This window comes from Meleagris gallopavo, chromosome 3 (genome assembly GCF_905368555.1).
Source record: "Meleagris gallopavo chromosome 3, MGAL_WU_HG_1.1, whole genome shotgun sequence".
NCBI lineage: Eukaryota > Metazoa > Chordata > Aves > Galliformes > Phasianidae > Meleagris > Meleagris gallopavo.
The window spans coordinates 1532044-1552785 of record NC_139406.1 but is presented as its reverse complement, the minus strand read 5'-3'; the positions used below and the strand labels follow the sequence as shown (position 1 = coordinate 1552785).

The window sequence follows — 20742 nt, the reverse complement described above, 5'->3', positions numbered from 1 at the left end:
GCCAGGACACCTTCCCTCAGCCTTCGCTTAAATCACTGCACAAGGTTCATGAGCTCAGTTGTTGTGTATGTGCCCAGGCAAAGTTTTATCAAATAGGGTAGTCTTTTCCTATCTGAGCCATCCCAGAAGATTCCCTAGAAATGCCATTTCATTTTTACTATTCTCTTTTTCAGGAGACTTGGAAGGAAATATCTTTAGAAAGTTGCTCCAGCCTGGCTAACCAATAACATGCAACAATGGAAAGAACAATACTGCCTTCTGTTGGGATAGGAGCACACCTATAAAGTTATTACAATTTTATTTAGAAAGCAATACAGGGGGAAAAAATAAAAACAAAACAAAACAAAATAAACCTTACTCTTCCCAAAGTCCAGCAGAGTCTCAAGAAAAGCACAGTTTACAAATAGAGTCACTATCCCCTTGGCTGCTAACCCTTACATGAGGGTGAGGAGGTACATTTCTTGCATCTGTGTTTCCTGGGTTATCACTTGGTGTTCAGTCACTGGCTTAGGGAGTGACCTAGCAGTTCCCACACAGACAGGAATGTAGCCATAGTTTTACATATTTTGGTGAAAATTTACAAAAATAAAAATGAAATAATGCATAGAAGATACATCTAAATAAGATACTTCACTTCTAGTACATGGACTTGCGTTTATTATCTATAGTGTCAGTAGGATGATTAATTTACAAGATAAAGCTTTAAGTTTTGAGGCAAGAAAATCAAATAATCAACAGACAGAATCAATTAATTGGCAGTTAAAAAAAATAGTGAGAGCTATTCTTTTACTAAATATATTTTTCACTAAATTTATTTTTCACTAAATATATTTATGGTTTATCTTTTATGCCAATTCTACTTCTTCTATTTTCTGTGGTGCATGAAGGGATATTGTACTCTAACATGGTCCAGTGGAAAGTATGAATGCAAAAAAAAATGTAGTTTACATGTAAATACAGTAACTTTGAGAGATTAACATAGCACGCGGTGAAAAAAATGTTTGCATAAATTGTTTACAATCCATGGGAATTCACTTTCCAAGTCTCTGTCTAATCTCCATGCTTCTGATTAAGGCATTTAAATTGATCTATATAATGATAAAATTGTTATATTCATATTTATTTTCTCTTATTGTGTTGAAAAGAATCTAGATGATTACAAATATTATAGAGCAGTATGTAAGATTTTTGCATTTCCAGGAAAAGGCAACAGACTTCGTTTTTACTTGGCAAACCAAAATCTCAAAATTTATTTGAGATGGCTGTAGCTTGTTTGACAGCAGCCAAATGGGTAGTCTTACACCTGTCTGGATATCAACTTGGTAAATAGCACAGATTTTCTGACTGTACAAGGCAGGGAGGGGTGGCTGATACAGTGCTGCCATTTCTTTCCAGCCTGGAGAGGCTTGAGAGCTGGGTGGAGAGGGACTTCTTGAGGTTCAACAAGGTCAAGGGTAGAGTCCTACACCTTAGCAGGAATAATGTTTTTCTTGAAGAACACAGGATGATATTCAAAATAGCGCTCCTGAGGGATAATCTAATGGCTTCCTGACATTCTTTGACAGCAAACCTTAAATTCCCATTTTAATACAGAAAAGTATTTCTACACCTCTGGAGAACAAACAAAGTTTTCAGGCTAGTGATTCTAAAATAATCTTTCAGTTTATCAAGTGTTTATCTTCTTACTGTTGGCTTTTTGCAGACAGTTCTGACCTTTCAAATTGAAATATTATTTCTTTAAATATAACAAGCTCTGTGAAAATCCCCTGGATTTTACCTCACAATAGAAATCATAAGTCACTGAAAGAGAATACATATCCTTTTGCTCATCACAACTTAGCAGAGAACTTTCCATTAGCCAAAACTTTCTGTCTTTAAATTAAATTAATCTTCTTGGAAATATTCCTCTTCCTACTCTCCTGTTCTGTATGTCAGCTGCTGCTCAAAGCTATCTAGTGTTCCTCCTGTTAACTGTACAGTTATTAAAACTTGGTATATGAGTACCTTTTCGTCATATTTATCCACAATAAATGAATGAGACTTCTCCCCATGGAATCCTTCTGTGAAGCTTTCCATCCCTCTGTCTTCCTGCTAAATCTCAAATAATCTGAACTGCAGTTCATTTAGATATTAGACATCAGGTTCAGATAACATCCTTGAGGTAATAAAATGTTATTGTCTGACAGATCTAAAGTGATATTTTTCCTGTAGAAAATTCCATGGGGCACTTACACTGAAACTGACAAGTGTTTTTCCTTTTCTTGCTGAATAAGGGTTTAAATAGGAGATGTGTATAGATAGAGCAAAATTTGGAAGGTAACATTTCCCATCAAGTCTTTTCAATATTACAGATACTAAACTGTACAATCAACATAAGTGAAAGCAGATATCCATGAGATGCTTGTCAGCATGATCAAGATGAGACACAAATTCTGTCTTCAAAAGGCAACATGGTGACTTAGAATATTTTGAACATTAAAATATATTTTCTTCTCATACGGTCAATTTTGTCTCTGTTTCTCCTTATGTATTTACTTTTGGCTAATGACTTAAAGCAGTGAAGGCGGCTACATGAATAGGTATTTAGATTTTTGAGTACTAGAGAACTTAGAAATAGATATGCTTGTATTCTGTTTCATGTGTTTTACTTGTAGTCTGTTTTTGCTTCTCAGAACAGTAGACTTTTAAGCCAGTCAAAGCAAGAAAAAGACTTTTAAGTCTTGCATATGCTGTTTAAGGTGACTGAATTTTTTCTATTACATTCCTTTTAGTTTAGGGAATGTCCACAGGTTTGAAAAAGTAGCTGCAACTACATAGTATTCATTGTTTCAGAAAGGAGATTTAACAGATGCAAAATCTTTGGCAAGAAAACAGCTGTTTTTAAGGATCAAAAAGAAAGAAAGAAAAAGTGCTGGGGACCTAGACTCCATTTAGGACATAATAGTTGTCTCTACACATGAAAATATTTTAAATTACTAGCTGAGAGATCAGGGGTCTTAACCATGATACGTACATTATTGTTGATTACATATGATGTGTCATATCATTAAAACAAAATAAAAACATTAATGGCACTGAAATTTCAAATTGGGTGCACATACCACTGTGCTTAAAACTGACAAGCTATTATCTACATTGATTAAAACTCCTAGTGCTAGTGTTTTACCTTCTCCAAAAGCAAGGAAAAAACAATTTGAATGTAGGCATTATCAGTATTTGTACTTGTAATAAAACCAGGAATATTCATAGAATCATAGAATCATATAATTTTTTTGAGTTGGAAGGGACTCTTACAGACCATTTAGTCCAGTTCCCCAGTAATGAGCAGGGACACCCACAGAGGTCAGAGACCTCAGAGACCTGTCCAGCCTGATCATGAACATCTCTCCACTGGCATAGTGTTTTCTTGCCCCAGGTCTATGCAAGACTACAAAGTGAGTCACCAGCTCTGGATTCCTACTTAGGAGGGATCTGCCATCAGGATAGACAGCCAAGTCCCCATGTAGCCCTCTCCTCTAGGCATCACCCCTGGGAAACATGCAGCCAAATATTCTTCAGAAAAGCATCTCAGAGAGGTTTCTGTGAGCGGATGGGGGACATTTGATGAAGCAAACGGATGATGGGTGAGCAATAATTCTCACTCAACAACCAGCCTGTGGGCTCTGTTCTTTTTCATTTCTATTCTTTCTGATGGAAATGTCCTTGAAACTTAGTTGAGTTTGCATGGAATTTTACACTTTTTGAATTTCTAATCTTATTCATCATTAATCCTTAAATATGTGTTCCACATTACCACTAACCAATAACAGAAAAATAATTTAAAATAATCATGTATCAAACTTTTTTTAAATTCTATTTGGAAGGTAGGAGACCCAATTACAGGCATGGAACTTTAATTTATGTGCTGAAAACCGAAACTCTATCTGCTTTTTCATTGCTCTTCAGCAACCTGAGCAAATAGATTACCTCCTGTTTCTGACAGTCCCTCTTGGTTTGACAGTTATTTTAGAGAGAGTCACTTTTGTATATAATGAAAGGAAAAGTTGCCAAGCATACGTACATATTTTATGCTTCTTAAAACTTAAAAGCGAGAGGAAAGATTCCATTTTTAGTCATGCCATTTTAAATTCAGAGTATTTGTACTGACCTCCAGGTTTACATCAATGACACAGAATGGGATCTAGCCCAAGGGCTGAATTATATTTCTTACACAGGAAAGGCAGCACTTATAATTGAGTGTATCAGTTACTGGTTTGAACTTTTTTTGTGTTACTACATTCATGTGAAAATATTATGTGCATTTTCGCATATTGGCATCTTCTTTGTATGCCAAAAGAATTTACAGCAATTTCTATCGAAGTGTTTCCTTGAAATTGCAACATCTATAATCTTCATTGTCTAAATGTGGAGCTTTTTTCATGTTAGTTCACATGAGCTACAAAAATATATAAAAAAGTAAAATATAAGAATTAATACAAAATTCTAGTTTTAAGTTGATAGCTCTGTGTTTACTATGTTTACATCTTCAAAAGATGGTGAGTCCCTTTAGGTGTTTTTGCAAATTGCTTCTTTTCATTTTTAAATGCTGCTGAAGTAGCAGCACACAATCACTGAAGTGAGACAGAGCAACCAAAGTTCTTTTGATCCTGTAAGCTGTCTTTGGACAGCACTGTCTTTGGAAAGCTTACTCATTAAATTTATGTATTTGAGTTCAGAAAAAAAAAAAATAAATAAACAACAACAGGAAAGAAACACCTTTAATTGCATTATGACTGGAATGGCATAAAACACTATGAAACAACAAATATGCACTATTTCTCTTTCTTAGTGTGGAGATAGAAAAGTACTGAACTTTTCCTGTACCTGGTGCAGTTCAAAAGGAACTACTAAATCCATCAATGGCCTAACTAGTCACAGCTCCCTTGCTCCTCCTATCTTCCTAGCTCCCTCTTGGGATACAGACATTTCTTTCTTCTCTCTCTTCAAAAACAACAGAGCATATTCTGAAGGCAATAATAAGGAACTGTGCATGTAACATAAGACAATACATCTAATCAAATTTGCAAGTAATGTTGCAAGGCTGCTCAGTTTCCAAAATTCTGAAAGCTAGAAAATTATGTTTTATTGAAAGACTTATTGAAGAAGCTTGAAAATAGTGTGTTAGTTTATTACTTCCTGACTTTATCCTTTGCTTTATAGAGACTTTTATTCTGCTCCGGTTTGTTAACTGAGTCATAGTCATCTATTAAACAATTACTTCAACTTCCTTGAATGTTTTCTCACTTGTATGGTATTAAATTCTGGTTGGAAAATTTTCAAAGAAAATAAGCTTTGTTTATGTACAGTTATTTGCCATGTACAAACAGCTGAAAAAAATAGCTATTTTAACATTTTAAAATATGCTTTATTTTTATTGATATGGTCTGAGGGTCAATAAAATATGCTTTACAATAAGTCATCAGAATAATTTCAACACCAACATTGAATATAAAATTACAAGAGGACAAAGGAGTAACAGAGATTAGCAAAAGACTAGTAATTTTTTGTCAGTTTTATTATTATTGTTATTATCTTCTACATGGTAAATTAAACGTATAACTCTGTAATTTGTTTCTTAAAGTAGATCCAGCTTTCAAAATGAAGACTATACACAAGGCAGATTATTTTTAAATTCCACTATATCAAGTAATTATAAAATTTCTAAACCCATGTTTCTGCAAAAATGAAGCCTAGATTAAAAAGCAAGCAAAGTAGGTTGTTTGTGGCTCACAGAGTAGTGTATACAGATACATCCTCATCTAGGAAATTGATTTTTATAAAAAGAATTTTTGTGTTTCACTGACTATAGACATATCAAAAAGCAACTTCAGAGTTATAAGTGTACACATCATCCACCGCTTAGAACAAATTATTTCTTTTAGTTAGCTACCGTCACTCAGGACTCTGACATTTTACTAAGGAGTTAAGTGTTGTGTCTTCAGTTAAGGAATTTATGTACCTGCCTGGCAACCATACCCACTCCAACTGACTAATTGCTGCTCAGCCCTTCAAATGAATTTGCAATTGGTTGGATAACAGACACTCCCCAACTCTCCCTGGATGTGCTTACTGCCCTCTCATTGACAAGACATCATTCATGGGATGAAGAAGGGAGTGGGGACCTTGCAGCTCCCTGTGCCCAAGAAGAACACATTTTCTTTAGCAAACACAAGGACAAGAGGAAGCCATGCCCAGGAAAGATTCTCTCGTCATCCCCACCATTTCTTCTCCTTCAAAACTGTAGTAACTCTCAGTTCAAAGGCCTCCATTCCCAAAAATGCAATGTTTTGGTAACCCTGAAACACTCTTAGAATCACCATGGACACCTGACGTCACCAGCCACCTCATAGCCTTCTGCCCTGATCTCTATAGATACAGAAACCCTGAAACCAGAACTCCAGCTGCTGAGAAACAGATGCCAGTGATGCATGAGACAGACAAGTAGTGATTCTCCTCAGTGGGCAGGACAGATTCCTATCCGTCCTCCTCTGGACCCTCTCCAACAGCTCTCTGTCTTTCTTGTACTGGGGGCTCCAGATCCAGACACAGTACTGCAGATTGGGAACTCACAAGAGCAGAGTAGAGAGAGACAATTACCTTCCTGTCCCTGCTGGCCACTCCTCTTCTGACAGACCACCCCCATTCTGATGGAAAATACAACAATACAATAATGTGTATTTTTCAAAATTTTATCCCACATTCATGCAGTAGATTTTATATTCTTGAGTGTGCCTGTGGGATTTTGTGCAAAAACTCCGTGTCCATTGAATTCCAAACTTGCAGTTTTGGATAGAAAAGTTATTTTCATTCTCTCCCTTTTATAACACATATAGTAGGCTGAAAATGCATTCTCTTTACATCTGATACTAATTTCCAGGTGTTATCTCTAAATACAGTACTTTATTAAAAATAACAAAGGAATAATACTGTAAAACAAACAAAAAAACAGAAGAAAACAGAAAAACTTTGCTAGTAATTTTCCATATATTTCTTTAATAAGAAAATAATAAGCATCCAAACATTGCATTTTAGGCCATGTGCGTATCAAGATAACTCATTTTCTCTCTCTCTTTTCCTGAAATCTTCTAAATATTGTAGCAACCTGTTCCCAAAAGAGGGATTTATATGTTATACAGATGCAGTGATACGTGAAACAGCCTCTAATTCAGCATCTGAAGATCAAAATTATTTTATCACTTAATGAGGCAGCGGCAGTGGATATATAACATCCAAAATCACCAGGAGTCTGAATATAAGCATGAAGAAATAACTGGACATTTTTGACTGCACTTTAAAAATTTGGTTTTTGATTATCCTGACTGATAAATGAACCACTGAAAATCAGTGTACATGATGTCTGTCTCAGACTAAATCTTAGTGAGAATCTTCAGAACACTTCAATATTCTTCAAATAAGAGTTTTTAGTTAGTATGTTAATATTTGGTTAGTATGCAAGGTTGTCATGATTTTACGAGTTTTGGTTATCGGTATTCTACATCATAACATCATGTAGTGAACTGGGAGTTAAAGAGTGAATGCTCCAGTTCCATGGATAGGTCCGGGTACCTGCTTCTCAGAAGAGAAGAATTACATACTACGTATCCCAGAGGACTTTGCGTTATTCTTATTTCAGTATTCTGTTCAGAGGGAAAAGATAAAAACCGACCACAAATCACTGGCCCTCTCCTTTTTTGATCGTCTGGCTCTTCTCTGTTGTGGATGCCATCTCATCTCAGAGGCTTAGAGTAAGGCCTTTCGCTTTCAGACACTCTCTCATTTTATTTGATCTATTATCTTCAATTCCAATTATATTGTATTACATTGTATTATAGTGTGTTATCTTGCATGCCAATATCTTATTTAGTAAATTAGTTTGTTTCTCCTCAGATCGTTGCCGCTGTTTTGTTTTTAGGCCCATGTCTCTACCCTTTTCTCCTTAAAAAAAAAAATAATAATAATTTGAATGTGAGATCTTATGCTAGCAAAAAGTGAATTTTTGTTTAATTGCCTAACATGACTTCTTTTTTTTATTTAGTTCAATTTCCTTGTAACAACTACCCTGAAATTATGAAGAATGACAGGAAAAAACCTTTAGTGGTCAAAGCCAGAGATATTAAAACAAACTGTAAACTGGACTAGGCAAGCTCCCCGGTGAGGCTTGAATGGGATAAATAAAGACGAGGGCTCTGGGGCTTCTTACTATGCTTAATTACTTCTTCAGAGATACATTTGAAAATTCCTAAAAACAACCAGATTGCCCTTTGTTACTATCATTCTGTTATTCCACATTCCTGTGAAATACAAAGAAAGTTTTAAATTAACTTAGGCAAATACAGATTTTGATTTTAAGACTCCTGTCATCTGCAGTGGCAATATATTTAGACATTTCAGCATATCTACTATGTTTGTCAGGTGACTCACATAGTAAGTTAGAATGCAGTTTGTCCTCGTAATTCATAAATTAAATGATTATTATACAGCCATTCAAATGATTTTATTGCGACGTACCAAATATTAAAGAAGCAGAAATAACATAATTCACCTAAGTTACTAGCAATAAATAAATTGAGTATTGTTGCAAATACAGTAACTAAGGTTCCAGAAATGAAATTGTGTATTAAAATTCTTATTTTCCTTTGATGTCTCTGGAAAATTCTGCTGAATGGGATTTGATAAGCATGTGTGAAAATTATGATCTCTAGTGTTCTATACTGGACAAGGCCACTATTTTGGGGGCATGTATGTAAAAAAAGAAAAAAAATAATATGTTGGTTGTATACATGTCTGTATGAAATAAAAAGTTCCTCAAACTGTGATTCAGGCATTGCTTCTGTCAGTTTCCTAAAATTCAAACATCTGAAGGCTTCAACTAGCAAATACATAAATGTAATGTGGAAGAAAACTGAAAGGAGAGAAGATTTTTTTCCTCACATTGCTAATATTCAATAGTCTTAGTTGCTTAATTTATTTTTTAATACATAATAGGTTTCTATATATAGCTGTATTTCTAAAATTACCACTTCAGGTAAGATCCAATCTCCCACAGGGATGTGTTGCACAAATAAGGATCTCTAATTTGTTTCTGAGAGATTAACTCTTTGTGTATATTAGGTTGTATAGTTGTGCCCAGTCATCTGGAATGTATGTAAATTGAACGAATACAGTAAATTAACAGTTGTACTAGCTAAGAGCAGAATTTCAAACTCAGGGGTAAAGAAAAGCCCATGGAGATCACAAAGCACATGTGCATGTCTTTTGCACTTAATCCAATTTACAGGTTCCAATACCTGAAACTAAAATTTTATTGTCAGCCTATTGGAATGGAATATATGCTATAATATTCTAAGGTAACCATACTGGTGAAGCATTTATCTGACATGACCAGTAGGACTGCCAGAAAGGAAAAAAGCCAAATAGACATACTGAGATCTCTGTGTTAATAGCAGTAACTGAAGGTAAAAAAAATCCTACTCCAGCACTGTAGAACAGGTTAGTGGTTGCACTGGATTGTAATGTAGATTACATGATGAATGAAGATGTTCTCTGCAGGCTTCCTCAAAATAAATTGTAGCTTTTGGGAATGGGATTTGCCAAGGATCAGAGCCAATGACACGAGCAAAAGATTGGCAATGTCTAGGGAGATTCTCATCTTTGGGTTTATTTCTGTACATCTCCATAGAGATACAGACAGATACAGATACAGTAGGAAATGTTTTGTCTACTATTGGCAATGCTGAAAATCATAGAATGACTTGGATTGAAAGGGACCTCAAGGATCATCAAACTCCAACTCCCATGCCACAGGCAGGCCCTCCAGCCTTCAAATATAATACTGCATCAGGCTGCCCAGGGCCCCATCCTATCTGGCCATGAACACCTCCAGGGACGGGACATCCACAATATCTCTGGGCAGCCTGTTCCATCGTCTCACCATTCTCTAGGTAAAACTTCCCCTCTCCAACAGCTCCCTGTCTTTCTTATACTGGGGGCTTCAGACCTAGACACAGTACTCCAGATGGGGCTTCACATGAGCAGAGTAGACAGGGACAATCACCTCCCTGTCCCTACTGGCCACCCCTTTTTCTGATGAAGCCCAGGATACCATTTGCTTTCCAAGCTGCAAGAGTGCACTGCTGGCTCATGTTAAGTTTTTCATCCATCAGGATCCCTGGGTCCTTCTCTGCAGGGCTGCTCTCAAAGACTGCCTGGGATTCCTCCAGCCCAAGTGCAAAACCTTGCATTTTGCTTTGTTAGGCCTCATTTGATTTACCCAGGCCCACCTTTTGAATCTGTCGAGGTCCCTCTGAATGGCATCCCTTCCTTCCACTTTGTCAACAGAACGACTCAGCTTGGTGTGATCTGTAAACTTGCTGAGGGTGCGCTCAATTCCATCGTTGATAAAGGTGTTAAACAGCACCAGTCCCAAGATTGATTGATAGTTGTAGAAGTAGCTAATATGCACTTACTAAGGCAGGGGCAGGGAGAAGGGTATCTTTTTTCTCCAAAGGAGATGAATTGTGTTGTCATCAATGGGGATTATGTACTAGCATGTCCAAGAGCACAGATTCTTTTCTGAGAAAATAGACTTATGTGGTTGATGATTTCCCATGTCTGTAAGAAAGTAGCATCAGAGATCACTGCCAAATCTAATTAGCATGGCTAGTCCTCAGAAGCATTTTTACTTTCGTTCAGTGACAGGGATAAAGGCTGATTTTGTTCATTGTTTTATTTTGAAATCAAGTGAGTTTCAGCACTGAGTGGAAACACTGTTTTTTCAGTTTTTAAGCAATTAGTTTATGAAATGCTAGGGTCAGGTCACAATCTTGTACATCCCAAAACATACTGTTCTGTTTGATTCCATACAAGAAATACCTTCTGTAGAAGATAATGGGATACTAATCTATAGAGCTGACTGCCAGTCATTCAGTTTGATTGCTGTACTGCAATTGAATCTATGTAATCCAATTTTACAATTGCATTGTGATGCTGAAGTCTGTCTTCTAGATTTCAGTATTCTTCTGCTAGAAAAATCATTACAATTTAAAATGTTAGTGAAAGCATGTATGACATATGCTCAGTCATATATACTCCTTTTAAGGGAAGTTTGCAGATAATTTTCTGTACTTAATAATGATTTTCAAAAGCAGAAGAATAGACAACTGTCATTTTGCCGTGTTGAAATTTCTAATGGAAAACGTGCTTCTCTGAATTAAAAGTGAATCATAAAAAGTTTTAAAGAAAAACAAACACTTTTTGCACATGATAGAACTTGCCTCTTAATATTGCCTGCACCGCCCAGACACTGATACATCTCTGTCAAAGTTTGAACTCTCCTACGGTTGTCTGGAGAGCCAGACCTCATAGAACATCTATGCCCAAGATGTATTCCTCGACTGAGGCAATAGATACCTTATACTCCCGGGGTGGGAGACGCCCAACCCCCAACTTTAACCATGTTTGGGTGACAGGAATAGTTTGTCCCCCAAAACCACCAATCATCACTCTGTTTCCATGAAATTTGTTTGGATCTCTGTAAATGATTGATGTTTCTGCTCCAGTGTCCACTGATGCCATAACTCTCTGAATATTTTTTCGGGACCAATAAATCATTAATTCTACATAGGGCCTCCGGTCCTATCTGGAGGCCCTAGGGGGACTAACATCCCTCATAATGCCATGAATTGTGCTAGGGCCAATTCTTTTGCTTCTGGTGGCTCAGGCATCGTGGCCCGAGGCACCTGTGGCAGCTTTTTTTTTTTTTTTTCCTATTAGAAACAATGAAATTTTCTAGGTTCCATGTTGTTGTTGGTATTCTCTCTATAAGCCTTACCCTTGGTTTCTTAGGGTAGTTCTGAAATTTTTGATTGTCCTTTAGTTGTCTCCAAAGCTGGAGAAGGACATGGTTGGGCTGGCAGTCAATCTTAGCAAATTGGACCCCAGCTCAAATTAAATCATTAAACATTTGTTTTCGGGAGACCCTTATGAGTCCCAATTAAGGAGCTCGAGTAGCCGGCATCTTGGTTTTAGTCACCAGCAGGATCTCAGCTTCTTCTAACGTCTGAATGTTGCACCTGGTCCACAGCATTCTGTTTTTCCTAGATCATCCACTAACTGGGCAGCCTGCTGGACTACAGCTTCTGAGGGATTTAATATAGATACCAAAGTACCATACAAATGAGAGGGAGCTTGCTGTAGAATTCTGTCTCTCATCCCTGCTGAGAATTTGACCAAATCAGGGCCATCAAATGTGTCTTCATAAATTGCTTCCCTTATGCCTAGTTCACAGATATAATTTTGAAAGTCCTCCATGGACCCTGTATGTAGAGGTATATCAGATTTATTCGGCCATACCATACAGCAGGCCGTCATTAACCATTCTATTATGGAATGGTTTTCATTAAGATATTGATTACCCGCATATAACCTCTGCCTGAGAGCAGGATGAACAGTCATGGTGGCCAACTTGGCTATTTCCAGGCCATTCACCAAAACACTTTCTGCCCAGAATCCCACAGTCTGAATAACCATGCTAGCACACTTCCTCTAGGCTTCTGCCAAAATCGTTGTTCTAAATCCATCAATTCCATTGCTGCGTATGGCTGTGCTATTACATGCAAGGGAGTCTGGGTGGGGGGACCCCCTGCCGGTTTGTCCTGTACTTTTTTTCCTTTTGAGTCATAACAGGACAGACCTCTAGCGGATTTGTCGAAATTGGAGATTCAAGATTTAATTTAGATTTTTGTTTTCCTGATCAACAAAGTCTGTTGATTCAGGAGTCTGATCATTGTCTATTGAAATGTTATGAACCTGACCTATTGAAAGATACAGAACGGGTTTCTTCCCTGTTATAATGCCAAGTTCTTGCTCTAACTTCTTGATACAGTCTTTCGAAAGTTGGTTTTCATTCTCTAAAGTGTTATTCCTCATTTCAGCATGATTTAAAGCATTTAACTGTGGCTATGCCACTGCCATTGTCTTTCTTTTGTGATTAGTATATCTTTGCTAAGTCCTTGAGAGTAGCCTGGGATGCAATATGGGTAGATATTTCCCATAACACGTAGAGGACCCCATTTTTCAATGATAACCGCTAGTTCATAAAAGGGAAATCCCATAAATCCTGGGATCTGCCCTGAAATCATTTTATCTAGGGGGGTAATGGTCTCCCCCCGTCCCATTTATAGAAATTCCACAGAAGGGATATGATTTCAGTATATCTGGCCTGCCTGGCTCACCAAGTGTATAATCAACGAATATACAGGTGCTATAATTAAGAAATAAACAAGAGAGCTTGGCTAAGCAGGTTATTACACCAAAAAGAATATATAGAGAGCTTACTCTTGTCCTAGGCTCACTAGAAAACTCCAAAAGGAGGAATCTCCAGACAGAGATCCTTCCCCCCAGTAGTCAGCTCATAAATGGGGCCTAGGAGAGGTGGAGCCCTTCCAGCAGCACAGGTGAATTGCCTTCACCTGTGTTCCAGTGGCTGACTCATTGCTCGCCTCAGGTGATCAATCAGAGGTTCAGGTCGTGATTCAGCAGTTCCCATACAGTGACAAAGTGGCTAATAAATTTGTAGTAAGGTAAACAGGTATGTTTTTGAGTGTGCAATATCTTCTATAATCATTTATTTAAGCAAGAAAGCAATGTTCAGGTTTTCAGAAGATCAGAACATGAATGTGTTTATCATCACTTTTTTATTAATTAGTATCAATGTTATCATTGTGTACTTTATAAGGAAATTCGAGGGAATTTTTAAAAACACAACATGATTGATTTGACATTCAAATTCCTTTTATATGGTAGTTATATTAAAAATTAAGCTCATTTTAGCCTATGTGCTGGTGTTTGTTTTTTTTTCCTTATTTGTCACTACAATGAACGACAACCATAAAACTTAAGTTACAGGAATTTCTTGCCATGCTGGCATATCAAGGGTGATAGCAAAGTAAACAGCCGTATTAGTTTTTGTGTTATGCACATATGCTTTATGTAAGGACTCAGATGTGAAAAGTCTGTTTTGTTTTGGGAAGTGGGTTGTTTACGTGCAAATTCTCAAATAGCTAAATGAATCCACTGATGTTCTGAATGAGAATATGCTTTTTAGTATGACTTGGTCCCAACAGGTATGATAGGTCCCAAGGTCTCCAAGCGAAAAGTGTTGGTTTTCAGTAGCAGTCATATATTCCTGTTACAATGAAAAAGTTGTGCTCAGCCAACCTTAACTGGCAGTGTCATGAGAATTTTAGCAGCAGTGAACTCAATGATTTATTACAATTCTGCTTATCAACTATGTAGATCAGTGATTTATTTTCATATGTTGCTAGTGACAGCCTATACTATGCATCACAATGTTGTTAACTTCAGTAAACATACAAAGAAAATATGTTCTCATCATTTATTGACAGTGGATCTTATAATTACTAACTATGCATATGGCTATTTAATAGAATGCAACAGTCTGCATGCAGTGAAGAATAATTATAGAAGTACAATTCAAATTCCTATCAAGGAAAGATCTTAATGAGAAGTGAGATGAAATTTTCTGACACTAAGAAATCTAAACTTGCATTAACATTTTTTCATAAAAGCTACAGAAAGAAAATGAAAAAAATACCTAGATCTATAGAGTTTCAATCTTTCTGTTGTGTTCTGGACACACCTGGTATTTGTCTTCAATGCCATAGGTATCCATCCTGTATATATGTATATAGAAAGACATACTCAAATACATACTCTACACTTTTCTGGAGTGTAAAAGATGATGCTAGTATGTTGCTTTATTTTGTTTATTTTTTACATCGATTATGTTGAAATAATCATTAGAAATTAATGATTAAGGGATAATATTTTAAATGAGTATTGTAATCTGCAGAAGCGATAAAATCATAGAAGCGCAGAATCATAGAATCCTTAGAGTTGGAAGGGACCTTTAAAGGCCACCTAGTCCAAATCCCCTGCAATGAACAAGGACATCCACAGCCCAGGGCCTGATCCAGCCTTGTCTTCAAAGGCTTGCTTCAAAGTCTCCTGGGACAGGGCAGCCACCAAATCACTAGAAAACCTGTTCTAGTACCTCACTACCTACACTGTAAAAAATGTTTTCCTTATACTTAACCTAAATCTGCCCTCTTTAAGCTTGAAATAATTTCCCCTTGTTCTAACACCACAGACCCTGGTAAAGAATTTTTCCCATTCTTTCCTGTAGCTCTCCCCTAGATACTGAAGGCCACTATCAGGTAACTTTGCAGCCTTCTCTTCTCTGGGTTGAAGAGCTCCAGCTCTCTCAGCCTGTCCTCATAGGAGAGGTGTTCCATCCATTGAATCATTTTTGTAGCATTCTTTATGTTCTCCAGCAGGCCTATGTCTCTCCTGTACAGAGGGCTCTGCATCTGAACACAGTACTCCAGGTGAGGCCTCACCAGCACAGAGTAGAGGGGGAGGATCACCTCCCTCTACCTGTTTGTTATGCTTCTTTTGATGCCGCCCAGGATACACTTCGACTTCTGGGCTATTATTTTCTAGCTCATTTCCAGCTTCCCATCCACCTGCACTCCTTGATCTTTTTTTCAGCAAGGACAGTTCTTTGTCCATTGAACAGTCCACCCATCAAAACCATATCTTTCCAATTTGGAAAGAAGGATGTAGTGTGTTACAATGTCTAAGGCCTTACTGAAATCCACATAGATGATATCAGTGGCTCTTCCTTTGTCCATTGATGAAGTGACACTGTCATAAAAGGCCACTAGGTTGGTCAAGCAGGATTTGCCCTTCGTGAAGCCATGCTGTCTTTCTCATATCGCTTCCCTGCCTTTCACAGGCATAACTTCCAGGAGGATCTAATCCATGACTTCTCCTGGCAGAGAGGGGAGACTGACAGGTCAGTAATTCACAGGGTCATCCTTTTTACCTTTCTTAAAAAGTGGATGTGATGTTGTCATTTTCCAGTCACTGGAGACATCACCTGATTGCCACCACTTTCAAGTATCATTGAGAGTGGTGGTGACTACATCAGCTAATTCCTTATGACTCTGGGGTGCACCTCATCAGGATTCATAGATTTGTGGATGTTCAGATTCTTCAGGTGGTCAAGAACATGACGTTTGCTTACAGTGGGAGGGTTTCCCCAAAACCCTCCTACCAAACCAAATATTTGAGAGCTGTGTGATGAGCAGTTATCAGAGAAGACAGGTCAAAAAGTTGTTAAGTAGCTCAGCCTTCTACTTCTGTTGTTACCAGCCTGACTGTGTCACTCACTAGTGAGGGTACTTCCTCCTGGACTTTTCTGGTTGAGGTACCTGTAGAAGCCTTCCTAGTTCTTGGCAACCTAAGCTAAGTTCTCTTTCAGGTTGGCATGAACTAATGCTTGAGCACCTGGTAGGAAGGGAGAGCCAGCACTAGGGAACTCAAGTGCATGCAATACACCTGAGTGACCAGAAGAGGTGGAGCCAGGATCCACCCCTTCCGAGACATTATTTAAGGGTTGGCAGTGGATGCAAGGGTATCTCTCTGGAGATCTCTGCTTACCTTATGGCTTCTGAAGGAAAACAGCTTCTTCTTTTGGCACTATTATGCCTGAGTGTATTTTCACTTGCTGCAGCCTAGGATCTTGCTGTCCTGCTGTCATTGTTGTACTTTCCACTGTGTCACAATCATATTACAGATGGCAAAAGTCTGTTTTCTTCTTTTCTTCAGTAATTAGAATATTTTTCTCAAGAAAAGAGAGCTAATTTCTCTTCTTGTCTACATCTCACAGTTCCTAATAGAGCAAGCTGTATTCTCTGATAAAAATTAGTTAGGAAGTGAAACATACAGCAGAAAGCAATTACTTAGCCTGATGATTTCTGAGAGGCAGTATGGTTTCTTAGTCTATAAGTGTACTTCTAGTCTATGTTCTACTGTTTTTTAAAATGTCATACAAGAGCAACAGGGTTACGATTAAGCTAACATTTTTAGTGTTCTTAGAGCTGTCTAAGGTATACAGTCCAAAATGCAAATGAGGATAGCCAGAAGTATACTAGGTTTTATGTATTTTGTTAACAATCTCAAAAAAAAAAAAAAAAAAATCACAAGATGAAGAGGAATGTTAAAAGTTACTTTTTGGAGAGAGATGCTTGCCATGTTAATACATCACACAGCACTGAAAATTCAGTGCAGAAAGAGAAAACTAGTGATGTTTCAGTGTTTCAAGAGGAGATGTATTCAGAAGAACCCTTTAGAAGTGTGACATAATTTCTCTAGCTATCATTTGTCATGGTGCAAAAGCTTATCTCTTGATACAGAAGGAATGACAGTAAAAGATATGTTGATATTTTTGCATCACATTCTATAGGGTTATGTCTGTAATATCCTCCTTTCCAGGAAAGGCTTTAAATGTACCTCTCTATGGACTCATGAATGAAGAGACTCAGCTACTACTTTTATCCTTTCATAGAAAATTTTTATTTTGCCCAGAAGTCTGTGATCATTGCCATTCATTTTAGGGTAATAATGAATTCTTCGGAAAAACAAACAAACAAACAAAAAAAACTGAAATGATTTTTTTTAATTATAGATCATCTCAAGCTGTTAAACTGGGATTTTTAACTATAGTCTGGTATGCTTCAGCTATAGTAGCATATATTTTAAAGAAATTGTTCCTCTCTGAGTTTATATGTAAAATGTAACTTTGTGAGTTGGAATTCAGTGTTTTTCTTATTGGTTTGTAAAATACTGTGAAAAAGGAGCTCATAGACAAAAGAAATCTTACTTGAAATTCATTTATTCTTACACTAGATAGGCCAAGCCATGACAAAAATATTCCTTACTGATGCAATTTTGAAATGTATCTGCCATTTATATTTGCACTAAGGTATCATTCAAGAGTATTCCAATATATAAAACTCTGTTATATGAGAACTTGATCTTGTATCTTAAACATGTAGAAACATTTGGAAAAATTGTTCATTAAATGTCTAGGCTTATCTGTTTGCCATGAAATTTATTCCTTTTTCATAAGAGATATCATTTGAATATTCTGAAATTTTGTTTTTTATTGCTGATGATATTATATGTTCTGTTTAATTTTAGACACAGTGTATTGCATCACACTGAAGCTTATTTTGGCAAAGTACATTTGGTAAGGTGATAGCACCTTTTTCTAGGTGAAGATCTGTTACTTCAAAAAAAGGTGCTATAATCTGGAATTTTCCTTTACGAGAATGTTTTCCACTTACTTGTTGATACCATGCAAGCTACCTCCAAAAAAATGACCAGAAGACTCTTTTCTCTTTTGCTATTCATAAATGCTAATTAAACATACTAAGCAAGATTGCTTTCTACTAGTTCCTAGAGACAACTGAAACAGTACTTCAGTTCTTCTGTTTGTTTGTTTGCTTTTTTTTTTTTTTTTTGTTATAGTTTGTTCTTGTTGTTTGAAAAAAGAAAGAGAATGAATGGATCCCTGTACTTCATTTCTGGTACACACACACATACACACATACACACACTGTCAGTATAGGGAGCATAGTGATCTGCTAAGGCTCAGGATTTTGGTAGACATTTGCTGGATTTACAGTAGATCTGTGATGATGTCTTCATTTTTCCCTGACTAAACTCACATCTCAGTTACAAGATTATTTGCATATTGACCTTCCACAAAAGTTTTCCTCACTTCTCTTTTTTTCTTTCCTTTTTCTTGCAAATACGTAGTTTTAGATAAAGGCAATTATCATAAGCATAATATAGCTGCAGCGGTTGCTAGCATGTGTGGATCTGTTTACTATAATTAAATTTATTAATTAATGTATTTTCCTTTGAGCTTGGTCACATAAGTGATTAATATATATTTCTCAGTAGAGAAATGCAGAAAATGGCTTTTTGGGTGGGTATGGTAAGAGATAATGTATATTTAAAAACATTTATACTTGACAGAATGGTCAGTTCAGTAGTTTCAAGATTTGCATTTATCATGATAATGTTATTTTTATTTTAATAGCCACTTCAATAATGCTGCCTGGTTTTCACACTGAAATTATTTCATTTCTGAAATAGACTTAATTAGACTTTGCATAAAGAAATTGAAAGAAGCACACTAGCCACTTATAAATAATAAATGTAAAATGTTTCTATGTTTTCTGTTCTCTCTAGGCTCTGGTCTCAATGATGGGCAGTGGCATGAAGTTCGATTTCTAGCAAAAGAAAATTTTGCAATTCTCACCATTGATGGAGATGAAGCTTCAGCTGTTCGAACGAACAGCCCTCTACAAGTTAAAACTGGAGAGAAATATTTATTTGGAGGTAAAAAAAAAAAATCATAATAAACATCTGCTTAAAATGCTGTTCTCTTGATCTGTGTGAGATGGAGTTCAGACTGTAGTTCAGACGCTTAATATTTGGATCTTCTGAAAGATCCAAAGTGCTGTTTGCCAAAAATGTGCAGTAGAATTTTACTTCAAAGAATCTACTTACACCTTGTTCTTGGAAAAAAAAAAAAAAAAGAAAAAGAAAGAAAAATATTGTACAAAGGATGATCCAACTTTGAATCTTTGAATCTCTGTATCTTCCCAGAATATTTCATCCTCTGAATGGGAACCTTCCCAATATTAGCAGCCTAATTAAGTGGCACTAAGAGAAAGAAGATTCTTTCTTTTCAGTTTTGGAAACCTGAAGACAGAAAATATCACTGATTTTAACTTTTTGTTGTTTTGGTTTTGGTTATTGTTGTTTTTTAAGAGCAGTAATTATTATGAGTAATTGAGAGCTTTCATAAATTAAAACCATATGTTGTGCAGTATTTCGGGTCACTATAAGTCCATTTACCACAAATACTGCTGATTATGGTCAGAATATTTTTCAAAGTGAGATAGTTAGGAACTTCAAACTTTTGCAAAACCTGTCATCAAATTAAGTGTTTTTATTAGTCTCATTAGGAGTAAGTTGAGATAGATAATATGTCAACTGTTTGTTTGTTTTAATTGCAAAATCAGCATTTCTATAAATCTTTGAAAACAATTCACTTCTGATCTAAATTTTCCTATTTTATTCTTGTGTGCAAATATCATGTTCTTCAAGCTTTCCTTTTCAGTAACCTCAAATTAAGTATTTTTAGTTATATTTTGGTTTCCTGCTATTAAAATATCTAATACAAAGTATACACAGTGTTGTTGTGTTGGCTGAACATTAGTTTAGAATCTTAGCACTGCAGTGCAATACAGTTACAAGTGTATGACAGAGAATTTAAAGAGAAAAGTAATTACAATGAAATGAGTATTACCTTAAAGTGGTAAGGCAGACACTACATGTACTTCTTTCTGTGAAAAGAACCATGGCTTTCTCTACAAGAGAAATACCGCGGATATAAACATGAATTTTGCAGACAATAATTGTTTTTATAAAACATTTTCGTACCTTCTTGTCAAAACTTTTCACTGGCAATATTCCATAATATTAGTTTTATAATAAAACAGACCATTTATCAGAATTTGTAATGGATTAAAGATTGAATTGGCAGGGAGAACATCACCATGTTAAATGTAATGAATAAATATTCCAAATAAATCACAGATATTAAATTAACTTTCACACAGATATATTCACAGTGATGTCTAAGAAAGTCATCAATTTTACTCATAGGATTTTAATTATGATTGTGTCCTTAATAACAATAAAAGTAAATACAGGGAATGCAGAAACCCAGGGTGGCTGTATATTTCTTTTTGCATTAGA

The 20742-nt window shown here is 36.3% G+C and overlaps 1 protein-coding gene and 1 long non-coding RNA gene across 3 annotated transcripts in view; one reads left to right on the top strand and one right to left on the bottom strand.

Annotated features, from left to right (window-relative positions):
• Window positions 1-20742, top strand: part of CNTNAP2 (contactin associated protein 2) — a 791915-nt gene that overhangs the window by 447249 nt on the left and 323924 nt on the right. The window contains exon 9 of the mRNA XM_010708239.3: window positions 19165-19314. Within this exon, the coding sequence (XP_010706541.1) occupies window positions 19165-19314 (150 nt within the window). The remainder of the gene's footprint in view (window positions 1-19164; window positions 19315-20742) is intronic.
• The window catches only part of LOC146544564 (uncharacterized), a 52033-nt gene that overhangs the window by 29420 nt on the left and 1871 nt on the right, over window positions 1-20742 (bottom strand). The window contains exon 2 of one of the 2 annotated variants that reach the window (XR_014882221.1): window positions 20291-20351. The exons of the other annotated variant lie outside the window; for it this stretch is intronic. This is a non-coding gene — a long non-coding RNA (uncharacterized LOC146544564). The remainder of the gene's footprint in view (window positions 1-20290; window positions 20352-20742) is intronic. 2 annotated transcript variants of the gene reach the window in all.